This window comes from Thermobia domestica, chromosome 14 (assembly GCF_964235325.1).
Source record: "Thermobia domestica chromosome 14, izTheDome1.hap1.1, whole genome shotgun sequence".
Lineage (NCBI taxonomy): Eukaryota > Metazoa > Arthropoda > Insecta > Zygentoma > Lepismatidae > Thermobia > Thermobia domestica.
Window position 1 is genome coordinate 112,438,209 of NC_137467.1, and position 12,931 is coordinate 112,451,139.

General features: G+C 36.1%; 1 protein-coding gene across 4 annotated transcripts in view; it reads right to left on the reverse strand.

Annotated features, from left to right (window-relative positions):
* LOC145670289 (xylosyl- and glucuronyltransferase LARGE1-like) overlaps positions 1-12,931 on the reverse strand; it is a 290,539-nt gene that overhangs the window by 183,536 nt on the left and 94,072 nt on the right. For all 4 annotated transcript variants that reach the window (XM_081738744.1, XM_081738742.1, XM_081738740.1 and 1 more), the window contains one exon: positions 12,572-12,657. In XM_081738744.1, the coding sequence (XP_081594870.1) occupies positions 12,572-12,657 (86 nt within the window). The remainder of the gene's footprint in view (positions 1-12,571; positions 12,658-12,931) is intronic.

The window sequence follows — 12,931 nt, forward strand, 5'->3', positions numbered from 1 at the left end:
GTTCTTGAGGTAGGGCGCAAATTTCCCAGGCGCAAAATTCTCGACACCGTTCGAATGACCTCGGAAGACTATATCTTTTTCAATACTTTTTTATATTCTTTTACTCGAGATTTCTTCATAGCTTCTTATTAAAATACTTACTAACATATTCTCATTATATTGTCCTAACCAATCAATATGGGTATGTTGTCAGTAAAATATTTAGACTGATCGAGCCCCTGGTGTGTAACCACAGTATTTCATAACATCCCCCCCATTAGAAATCTTGGCTAAACGAACCAATATATGTTGCCAATAAAATAGTTTAGAATGATTGAGCCCCTGGTAAATAACCACAGTATTTCGAGACAGACCCCCCCCCCCTTCCTATTACCATATTCTAGCTACGTGCCTTACTCAGCTAATTCTCTACATTCTTTACCAAGCACACATTTTCTAAAGCGGAAAATGCTCTCTAAATACCTAAGCTCATTATTTTCAGCAGATGCACAAATTGGGTAACATTCTATCTACATGAATGTTATATATGTCGATTACAGGAAACCGCTTCTCGCTATCTATTACCATATTTACTATATAATGATTAACGTTAAAACCGGAAATGGTTGATTTGTACCGCTTCCGGTTTGAATATTACATTCATCAGGGAACTCGATTCTTAACTATTGACTCTGTACATCGTGGCCAAAATTGATGGTAATCCATCAGATAGTTCGTGAGACTGTTTGTTTCACTGACGGACAGAATGAATATATGGCTAAAGAGTTTTGATAAACTAAATTCGTTAATGAGTGATGATGGAACAAATACAAGAAAGGGAACCAAGAGTACCACCGGGAAAATTTGCGAACACAAAATTAGCCATCGAAAACCAACATATCCTGGGTTAGAATACCGTAGATGAAAACTCTACCACTGAGTCATCAATCACCAGCTTATTAATTTTATTAATTATTATATTAATATAAATTAATGAATGCCTGCTTATGTTAATTTTGAACAATTACATTGTATACTTCGTAAAGTCAAAATTTATAATTTTGTATTTACTGTACATAGGTATGTTGACAATAAGCGAATGTTATTAGAATATTTGTTGAAATTTCTTTTCCTTCACTGCCTTTCGTCTGGTTAAAAAGTAGTTTGCAGTGCTTTGGAGCACCTGCAGGTGGGAACACGATAATGTTTGAGACATACCGGCGACTTTTTTGTGTGTGAAAATAAGACCTTCCTCATAAAGCAGTAAATAACTGCAGTAGCAATTGTCTATGTAAGTGATAAAGACATATCCAACTACAAGAAACTAATAGAAGTATATATATTCAATATTGTGTTTTTCTTTTAACAGCTACTAGCTAGGGATGGCCAATTCCAGAATTTTTACTTTCCGGAATTTTTTCTAAATTCCGGATTTTTTCCGAATGTCGGAATTTTTCCGAATTCCGGATTTTTTCTGAGCCCCAGGGAAATTCCGTAATTTTGGTCATCCCTAATTTAAACCATAAAAAGAATTTTAAAAATGTCGGAAGTAAAAATCTTGTTACTAAAATTAGACATATGTTAATAGTAATTCACTTGTCACTCTTCACTGTTGTTTACTGTTTTTTTTTTTTATTATCTTCCAGACGTCGAAAATGAGTAGCAAAAACATTGCTCCAAATAGCATTTATGTCACCTTTATCTGAATTGAGTGCCGGTTTCTCCTTATGAATGTAATAATTTTCTTTAATTTTCCGTTCAGTTGCTGTTTTTGCTTTTTCGATCAAACATGAATTAACATATGAATCTCATATTTTCTTTGAGATGTGATGCCAATCCAGATAACTATATGAATCTCATATTTTCTTTGAGATGTGATGCCAATCCAGATAACTGCTGTAAGCTAAGAAATTTGGACGTGCGAATGTGCCCAGCGATTCTGGTATAAATATTCCTTTTTGTTTGACCTATATATATTTGGTCACATTCACATTTAACCTTATAGACGCCACTACTTTGTTGGGCATCAGTAAAAAATGATTTAAAATTTGTAATATATTTTTCTATAGGTTTAAGAGGAACTTCGGAGACCCTGATGTTATATTAGCCTTTTACTTACATTATTTGTAATCTAAAAATAATATTGTGTGCATTCCCTTTCTTTCAGGAGCACTTAGAAGCCAGAGTAGATCATTACATGAACAATTTTCAATCCTGAAAAAGTGTGAAGGAAAGGATTCAACTACATCTGAAAAAGTTTAGTAAAATGTATCAGAAAAAGTGTTTTGCAAGCTATTGACAAAATATTGATTGAGAGAGGGAAGAAACTCTCAGAAATGAAATTGAACAATGTTTCCCCATTAAAGATCAAATCGCTACTAATGTGACAGATTACATTCAGCTTAAGATAAATCTTCACACAAAATTCATAAATCGACTCTTGATAACATGATAAATATCGTTGTTATGAATATCAAGAAACAACTTATGCATATCTAGGAAGAATAGCACAAATTTTACTAATTTACTGAAAAATTATAAAACTGATGTCGACAGTGAAAACGACACTTCAACATTGATATTGGTAGTAGCGGTTCGTCGACTGCAAAAGCAGCAGTTGCAATATCGAAAGTTATGTACCTAGGTATATACGCGTAAGTGTTCACTCTACTGGCGTTCTTGAGTCTTATCCAAATAATATTGACAAAATATGAAAAGGTTTTCTTTTCAAGCTCTATTTGTATATTTATTGATTTAAGTACATTCTCCAATATTAATTTAACATCTTTGGTATTGATTTATAATATATAGGCTATTTCTGTTTTTTAAACAAATTGAGCAATCACTGTCAATATATGTTTATACACTATTCATACAAAAAACTTCAACTTCAATAACGATGTTACTGAACAAGATATAAATACAATATATAGCATGTGATGTAAGGCATGAATGACAGAGTTATGAGAAAAGAAGAAAAATGTATATAGTCATATACGCAGTTAAACAAAAATTATAATTAAATAAAGCATACGTCATTTAAATTGGAAGCTCTTTTCGAGTTGCAAATTTTTCAATTACTTTCTGATTAAAATCCGGAATGCTGTTCAACAAGTGTCTTTGAATAGAAACCACTGCTACCGTAAATATTTCGTTTTATTTACTTCAGAGTAGAGAACATCTCTCTTCTCCGATAATTAGCATTTTGCTAGCATTTCCTTATATGAATACACGGAACAGAAATCTAATTTTCAGTGGTCATGTGTGTTTGTCTGCCGCACAACTGTAAAGAAGCACATCTAAGATTTTTTCTTTCGAAAGTGAAAAAAAATTAAATTACATTTTTGGTTCAATGTCCATTGCCTTTACTCTTTTAGGCTAAAGGAGACAGATGATTATTACAAGTGAATAATTGTGATATTATTATTATTATTATTTTTTTTTTTTTTTTTTGTGTTCTCCCACCGTAAATCGAACACGGGACCATGTGCACCTAAGGCACACGAGCTAAGCATTACTCCCTAGTAGCTAAATGCTAAGCATACGAGCCGAAGGCGTGGTGAAAGCTAATTTGGTTAGGATCTCACGTTACGCTGTAGGTTCACGTCTTTAATAGTTTTGGTGCTAAACGGTACACTAAACTCCAAAATAACTAACATATGTAGTCAAGCTAGGAAACGTAATTTATATTAGTCCTGTTACGATTTTTCTCACTAAAAGTTTATTTTTATTTTTTTTTTTTTTTTTTTTTTTTTTTCAGCCGATGTTAGTTTCTATCTTCCTGACAATGTGGTTCCTGATGTGTCATGGATACCAAATAAACATTATTCTGGTGTCTATGGATTTACGAAACTAACTTTGCCAGAAGTTCTTCCGGATACATTACAGAAAGTTATTGTTTTAGACACTGATGTAACTTTCGCAACAGATATAGCTGAATTGAGTCGTACAGTTCCAAAACGGCTCTTGTCCATTATCAGAAAATCTCAGAAAACCGAGAAAAATTGTAGGATCGATGTGTTTTGTAGAACTGGAAATGTTTGAGGACGTTCAAGTTTTTCACATGAACACAATAAAATATTCCCAGTTCTATGAAACATGCAGATCTCACATTTTTCTACCTTCCCTGAAATTTCCTGTAAATGGACGAGAGTTGTTTTGGAACTGGACGACTCAATTTTGGAAGATTTTCAAAAAATTAAGTCATAAACAGGTATGTGTGAAGATGTTATTTTTTAATGTAATATGCATATTTTACTGGAAGAAACAACTATGTAATTTTTTATATTTTACTGAAAGAAATATGTAAGACCTAAACGTGCGGAAGATGATATTTTCTCCTTCGCATTATGAGAGAAAAATTTTCGAAGTATTTTGAAAGATACAGTTTGACAGTAAGAAGACGGTAAGCAGATATAGAAACTTGGAAAACATATCGGTTAAACACATTTTTTAATTTTACTTAGGAAATATGGAAGTTCATAGTTAATTATGAAAAAGTTGCGGTTTGACTCTCAAAATCCATTAATGCAGTGAAGAGTGATTTACTAAATAAGAGAGTTTATTTACTAAATAAAGATTTGTAAGTTCTGAAAGTAAAACCTCTTATTTTATTTCTTTGTTGTGACAATCCTACCCATTCTTCAATATTAATGGAAAGACAGACTAAACTAGTCAAAGTGAATAATTCTCCGTGATGTAATGAGGCTGGTGACCGAAATTTTTAATAGAGCAGAGTGCTATTTTCTTCATTAATATTTACAAGGTTTATGCCCTGATTGAATGTTTTGTAAATGAAATAAAATATGATTTATAGTTTTACGTTTCACGATTATTATCTGTAGGTTGAAGGGGTTAAAGATCAAGGGTGGTTAATGAAACTAATAGTTACGAAATAATTTGTGGGAGGGCACGAGCGAACCCCGACAAAATCCAAACTCGTGGATACGATTGTAGAATGATAATACGGGAGAAACGTGATAACTGCGAGAAAACCCCCAGACATGATGTTGTCCACTACGAAGGTAATAGTAAAATCTCGATAATTAGATACGGATTAGATGTGCAAAAAATGTTGGAATGCTTGTGATTAGATATAATGTATTGTGTCGTGAAGATGAGTTAACTTTCCGCAAAACTACACTGCATTTCATAGTTTTATTTCAATGAAGAAGCAAATTCTCACAGGATATGGTTCAAAAACAAATAACTTACGACAACAACACGCGAACGAGATCGTAGTTGAAGCGAGGAAAAGGTCTTCAGTCCGTGCAGATGCCCATACTGATGCCCAGGAATTTTAAGCTGTGTGTTTGGTTGCATCGGAAGGATATCATGCATCACGAGTTGCTGCCCCGGGCAGAACTATAGTCGAACCTGAATTGTCGATAATTAGCGCTCGTACATCCAATTCAAAACAAATGGCCGGAATTGGTCAAGTGAAACGCCGCATACGACCCGTCAGAAACTGAAATAACTTGGCTGGGAAGTTTTAATGCATTAACCGTGTATCCCAGAAATGGCAGCATTAGATTATAATTTGTTTCAGTCTATACCGAACTTCTTGAATTCTACTCCCCTCCCCAAAAGTTTATCTCAAAAGAAGCTTGTGAAGATCACATGTCACAATCTTCTAATCAGAAACCAAATGAGTTGTAAAGCAACGAGATTATGGTGTTGCCGGAAAAATGGCAGAGGATCAACAAAATGGTTTCTTTATGTTATTTTCAAATCATCATAAATGCCTTCTCAATTCTGACCTCTTGAGGCAAAATACTTTTAAGATATCCAAATATAATTTGTTGATGTCTGTTTAGGGTTATCATACGTCAGGATCGACACCAGTTTTAGTTTCTTGTAGGGTAAATGCAGGGGCAAAGAAATTTATATATTATTAGAAATAGTTATATATTACTAGCATTCCCAGGCGCGTCCAGAAGGTAGAATTTCCTGTGGCGGTAAACATGAAATAGACCTTGGAACATTTATTGCCACATATACAGCACAGGCGACACCACTTTTCAACATATTGACCACAAGAATTCAGACAATTGTCATACCGTGGAATCAACTTCTGTACTCCGATGTCGTAACAGTCAGCCACATAATTGGAACCAGTGTCTGACAGCCGTCTGCAATTGTTTATCACTATGAAAATGTTTGCCGTACAGGTATTTCTTGAGGTGTAAAAAGACAACACTAAAATCTCTCGGTGAACGATCCGGGATATACAATAAGCAGTAATACACGTCCTAATGAAACAACTGCAGAAAATCGGTTGTCATCTACCGTATAGTCTGGGTCTTCTTCCGAGCGACTTTCATGTCTTTTTACATCTTCAAGGAATGTCTGTAGTGATGAACAATTGCAGACGGCTGTCAGACACTAGTTCCACTCCCAGCCGGCTTACTTTAACGACACCGGAATACAAAAGTTAATCTCATGGCATCACAAGCGTCTAAACTCCAGTGATTAATATGTTGGAAAGTAGTGTTACCAGTGCTGCATCTGTGGTAATAAATGTTTAAAGGTCACTGCGTCTATGTTTCGCGCACTAGAGAAACTTTGTGGACGCATCTTGTACAATAAATACGTCTTCGCGGTAGAAAGCGGGAGCCAGGCTGAGTCACCGAGGACGCTCGCTCCCTTCGGCATTTTCACTATTTCAATACATCAGCGAGGCTAAGAAGCATTTTAAATGGACAGCTACGTGGAAATGTGTCCGTATTTTCATGTTTCGCGGTGAGTTTACTGTCTCGTTCAGCAGCAAGGCTATATGAGACACGGAACTACAGTTTAACGTGAGATCTGAACCACATGAGCTCCCGCCCCGAATCGAACCCGAGTCACCCGCGCCAATGTCCGCATTTGCGATTTCAGAGCATGGTAACCGGTAATCATATGTCTGTTGTTATAAACATTTCGTACTATGTTTATAACCACATAGGATTTTAACTATAACTTATGAAATGATTTTGAGACATAGATACTTTAAACAAAAGTACTGTTTTAGTTTGATGCTCGATGACAAGGGCGGTGCCACAGCCAATATACATGTAAGTTCAGGTTAGCCACCTAACACACGCCTTGAAAAGTTATTACCAACAACATTTTACAACATTGTTTGGATTATTTTGTTTTATTATTCCAAAAAGATACCAAATATTTCACGAAAATTATTCATTTTATTCTCCTTATTAAATACATTTTCGAGGGACGCTATAAAAGAAAGGGCGCACCAGGTATTTGTCCGGCTGTCCAGCGGGCCACTCTACTTCTGCCCACGAACCAAAAAGGTTAAACAAGAGTCAGCAAACGTTAAGGTAATGATGATGATGTCATATGACTACTAAGGCATTATGCTCTAACAATCAAGCGCCACCAGGGGTTACCGTAGATGCTGCGTGCTATGCCTCGTACTTGAGTCACAATTTTAGGGCAAGCAATGCCATGCAAGCGACCACACTTTCCTATGTCTGGATTACTTCTGCTTCACAACAACAACGCTAATGTCATACTACCCAGGCGGTACAGACACTTTTACGACGATGGAGCTGGGGTATACTGGAGCATACTGGAGCACCCGCCATACTCTCCTGATATGAGCCGGTGCGATTTTGGTTTGTTCCGAAAAATGAAAGAACCATTTCGAGGACAATGTTTCCGTGATATTCCTAACACTGTTCATGCCTTACGGTGCTCTCTCAAAACGAAGGCTCTCAACGGCATCCAACATCTGCTAGATATATGGAAACGTCTTCACCAGGCAGGCGGAAACTACATCGAGGGAATGTAACTACGTTCATGTGAGTAACACACTTTGCTTCCAGTTCCCAGATAGCTGCCACTTCAATCTAAATGGTCTTTGTACAAGCACATCTTCCTGAGATAAACATGAGTTGAATTTCAGTTTAGCGTTCCTTTCAGCAGCGAGGCTATGTGAGACGTGGACCTACTGATTAACGTGGAATCCGAACCACATGAGCTCCCGCCGGGAATCGAACCCGGGTCTCCCGCTGAGATAAACTATTACTCTGTGAGTTCTCTATTTCGAATTGAAGCTACGCCACTTATTTATCTTCAATATTCCTCCAGGAAACGCGACATTAAATATTATAATTAAACGCGACACACAAAAATAAATTAGTTAAATTGGTTGCTAACATTCAACTTCTATAAGCATCTTAACATGCTTCACTTTTCAACAAGCATCTTCAATATGGTACACTACCATCTGTATAAGATCGCCTATTAGATCATTTCATTTTAATATTTGCGCTTTTATTATTAGCTAATTCAGTATAGAAGTACGGATGTTAAGCATCATTAAATAGAATTACAATCTAACGAAAGCGAACATTTTTATTTTTCCTATTCTGATAGGAATGTTAAAAATAAGTTTCACATCAAGCGTGATCAGGTCTTCGCTTTTTCTTTTGTGGAAGGCATATCACAGTAATACTAACCCAATTTACTACTGAACGTTCCACAAAAAGTGGACAAAATGATGAAATTTTATAAATAATCAGAAAATAAATGATTTTCTGAATATTCTCCACTATAGTGGTTTTATAGATCTTACACACTATTGGAAATTGGGGACATAATTACCACAGTCTGAATGCATAAATCATATACCGCAGATGCACTGAAACCCAGATAAAATAGGTAAAGTCTATATACTTCTATGTTCACAAACAAATTACTGTAAGTTTAATTTATAGTGAGTGAAGAAAGTAGTTCTGAAGAACATATACAGAGACAAATACAATGACGGCCAGTATCAGTATGTTGTGTAACGTTTGTTACAGGTATTGGCTATTTCGTGCTATAATGGAAAAATTTGTTTCACACACACTAATCAAATTTTATTTAACAGTGAAACGGAATGTTTTAAATGGCTGTAGAACGAAGGCATTTAATTCAAAATTCATTGAATATATTCAATTTTGTTTAAGTTTGATTTTAAGGCTTGTAGTTGCAATTCTTTAGGTAAATATTTAAGTTTTTCTTGTTACAATTTGAAAAACGAATCTTGAAGGTATTATTTTCTCTTGAACGTGAAAAATCTAAATTGCAATGTTCAACACAAGGTTTTACTGTATTGAAGCTAGACATATCGATTACAATTTTGCTACTGAGACAACATAAGAGACATTAAGAGTTAACATAATTAAATTTTAAGACGCATGAATTTTTCAGGTATAGCGTAGATTCACAGATTTAATGACTACGTTTCGTTATATATATGGCGAGATAAACTGAAACCCGTTTGCAGACATCTCTTATGTTTAACTATCCGTTAAACACAATGTAAAGGCATTCGTCACGAACATGTCACAGCACTTGTGCTTGTGTCTCAACCCTAGTCCCGTAAGCATTCAAACAATTGTCCCATTGTGTAACGAATCTACGAGTGGCGTCTACGTAAAATTCGAAAGGTTCGAATAATTGGCAGACGGCGGCCTTTAACTGGTCATTGGAGTGAGAGCTAATTTTTCGACGTCGTCTTTAGAGGACCAAAGATATGAAAATCACAAGGTCTAGGCTGTAGGGAGGGTACATAATAGTTCCTAACTGAATCTTTGGAACATGTTCTGAGCGTTGCGTTCAACATAGGGACAGGTATCATCATCGTGGAACACAGTTACCCCAGGAGTTAATAAACCAAGTTTTTGTTTTCAATGGTTCTACCAAGACGGGTCAAAGTTGCACAGTAGTGTTTAGCTTTAATGGTTTCTCTTCGTTCTTTCCAGTCAAACATAGTTAATCCATAACAACGAACGAAGATGGTAACTATAATCTTCCCTGAAGACACTTGTGACTCGAATTTCTTGGAGCGTGGGATTGAGAATTTCTATTGCATACTGAAACATTTTAACTTGGTTCAAAATGCTTGAACCAGGGTTCATCCGCAGCAACAATAAGCAAAAAGAAGTCATCCCTTCCAACTGGTAGCACGACAAATGTTCAAAGTTCCAGCTTCTGTTCCTACATCAACACTCTAGGAATTCACTGCGCGCATACTTCTGATACAACAAAAGTTTCAATATCTTCCAAGTAATACCATAACTCGCGTTGAATTGCTCCGCTATAGATCGAATATTCAGGCGTCTATTTGTACGAATAGATTCAGACACCTTTGTAGCAAAAGCATAGGATTTACTAGAACGGGAAGAGACAGGCTATAAATGCAGAATACCATCTTCCAACGGTCATCCTTGCAACGACATACACATAGAACCATTATTTCTACTGTATATGAACAAGGACATACGCCATGATACACAACTACACATTTCTTTCCTCACCACATTGTTGTTATGGTCAACGACCAGGTTAGAGTTCATCAGCCCTCATGCCTCTATGTCCGCTTCTTTTCACAGTCAGGAGTTTTGCCTCTGTATGTCCTCTTCTCTCCCCTCCCTCTATATCAGCTGCTGCTTTAATGAGAGAAGGTGAATATGAGACACAAATATCGCGTTCAAATCATAACTGACATACTATTTTTGTTATTGTAAGAAGTAGCAGTTGCTTTCACCATAAGCAAATGTTATTGATGTCAGTCCGAAGATTTTAGATATGGAAAACATTAGTTTGGTTCACAGACAGAACTTATGACTCGTTCCAGCGCATATAGTACTTTAAAAAAGCACTATTTCAGCTTATGAACTTGAACCTTGTGCTTCCGCACCAATTGTAAACTTTGGTCTATGATGTGATTTACAGTTGCGAGGAACATTGTACTGCCTGTGCAATCGCTCTTTATGTTACCAAGTTTTCACGTCCATTACGGAGCTCTCGTTCTGCACAACAGCGGGGAAACGCTTAGGTTTCCGATATATTCGAGGTCCACTTTGACTGGTTCCAGCAATAGGTTCGGTGCACGTTTTTAAGCAATTCAACAGTGTTGATACTCTTCTTTGACATATGGAAGGCTTTCGTCTTCCACTGTTTAATTATCTGACTATAACTATAACTAATGTCGGTAAGGGCACAGATATGCCCATCCCAGAAGACTGGAATTTTCAGTGTAATGTAACTACTCACACACATACGATCCATCGTCTTTGCAAGTCAACACATAATATCTTCGCACTACCAGCTCTGGTTGCTCTCTGCTGTGAACACGTGCTGCTTCCTGGCTGAGTTGAGTTGATTTTGAGGCTATATGAGACGGAACCTACTGATTAACATGGAATTCGAACCACATGAGTCCCCGCCGAGAATGCTGCTTCCTGGTGTTCGAAATCATTACCATGAACATGAAACGACCTTCTGTATGACGGTGACTGGTGGTTTGCAGAAATAATCAGTTGTGAGTTAAATGAAATCATCGTGAAGTTTATGCTACTACATAGGCCGGTTGCTGAATAGATTTCCACCTCCAAGACAGCAACACCACCACCAGTGCACACTTCTAATCTGCGATTTTTTCAAGATTGTGGGTACCCTAGTTCGTACTGATTTAACAGGAGTGCATCACTCAATATCAAAGAAAGATACTGATGCAGTTGAACACATTTTTAGTTCACTGAATTGCCAATTTCAGTTCCGAATAGAGTGCACATAGTGGTATGTTTTGGAATGGCATATGTTTTGGAATCTGCACATATATTTTGGAAGCTTTGGTAGCTATATTTGAAAGCATGTAGAATTGAAATGCCACGTCAATAGATTTTGATTTTATGAGATCAATATGTGAGAATCTGGTACTAGAAACTGGTTTAATGTATGACAAAATTTTCAATTGTTTATAAATTTTGTTCACTTCAAAAATTGGAAGTTCTTCTATTCAGGGCATGTAGTACTGCAAGTTGCTGATCAACAGTTACATTATTCTTTTTTATTTAGCATTATACATTATATATATATAAAATCAGAAGGTTACATAACAAGAACTTGGACATGTATTTCCAAACTTACCAAACAAAGGATATAATTTGAATCAATAAATTATTATCTTTCAAATAAAACGGCAAGTAAAAACAATACCTTCAAGCGTTCTAGAGACAGAAAATTTTAATATTTTGCCAAAATTCGCATGTGAGAAATAACGCAAAACACGCCATCTTTCGTGGTCTCTATCTCAGGCCAGGAACTTTGTTGGACAAGACAAAAAAATAAGGATGTCTTACTATGTCCTGAATTTTAGCAGCTGTTAAATTCAAGAACACCTGAAACTAGGAAGATAAGATTTTTCTTTGCCTGCCTGTATTAGTCTGGACTATGCCTAGTAGATAGTAAATAAGCAATTAAGTATCATTTTATATAGAAATTGAGAAGTTTTATACTCTGATTTCATAACAGAAGACTCATTTATTGATTCATTTTCAACTGAATTATTTCCAAGGTCCATCTGACTTCTTACTCTATCATTTTCCGCTTCTATTAGTCGCATTAACATCAAACTATGAACATATTGTTTAGAATTTCAAGTTGTTAGTTAAGCTTAAGCATCTTAGAACAACTACCATGCATTATATTTGAAGCAACAGCTTGGCCGTTCACCTGTGCAGACATGCTCTAAGAACAGTTATTTGCATATGCTTCACACTTGATGGAACAGCAAAAGGCATGCATTTATTCATACCCTCTTCCAAGAGCAGGCCAAGGTCTATGTTTCTTCCACAGTTTACCTAAATACCAATCGCTCTGGTTTTCAACCAATGCAATGGCCTGTAAAGAAAATAATGACAAATAGTATGTAATACAAAATTATACTTACATCTACATTAATTTGTTACATTACGGTGTACACAATTAGAACCTAAAAATATTATATACGAGGTGTGGCAATTAAATAACGAGACTGCTCACCTCCCGTCGCGCAGGATCGTGGGAGGAGGTAGCTAATGATGTGTTGTTGATGATCCTGAACCTTCATGAGCAGCCACTGTTTGTTTCATGATTCTGAAAGCTTTTCTTTTCTTTGCAGGCTTGCATGAAGAGG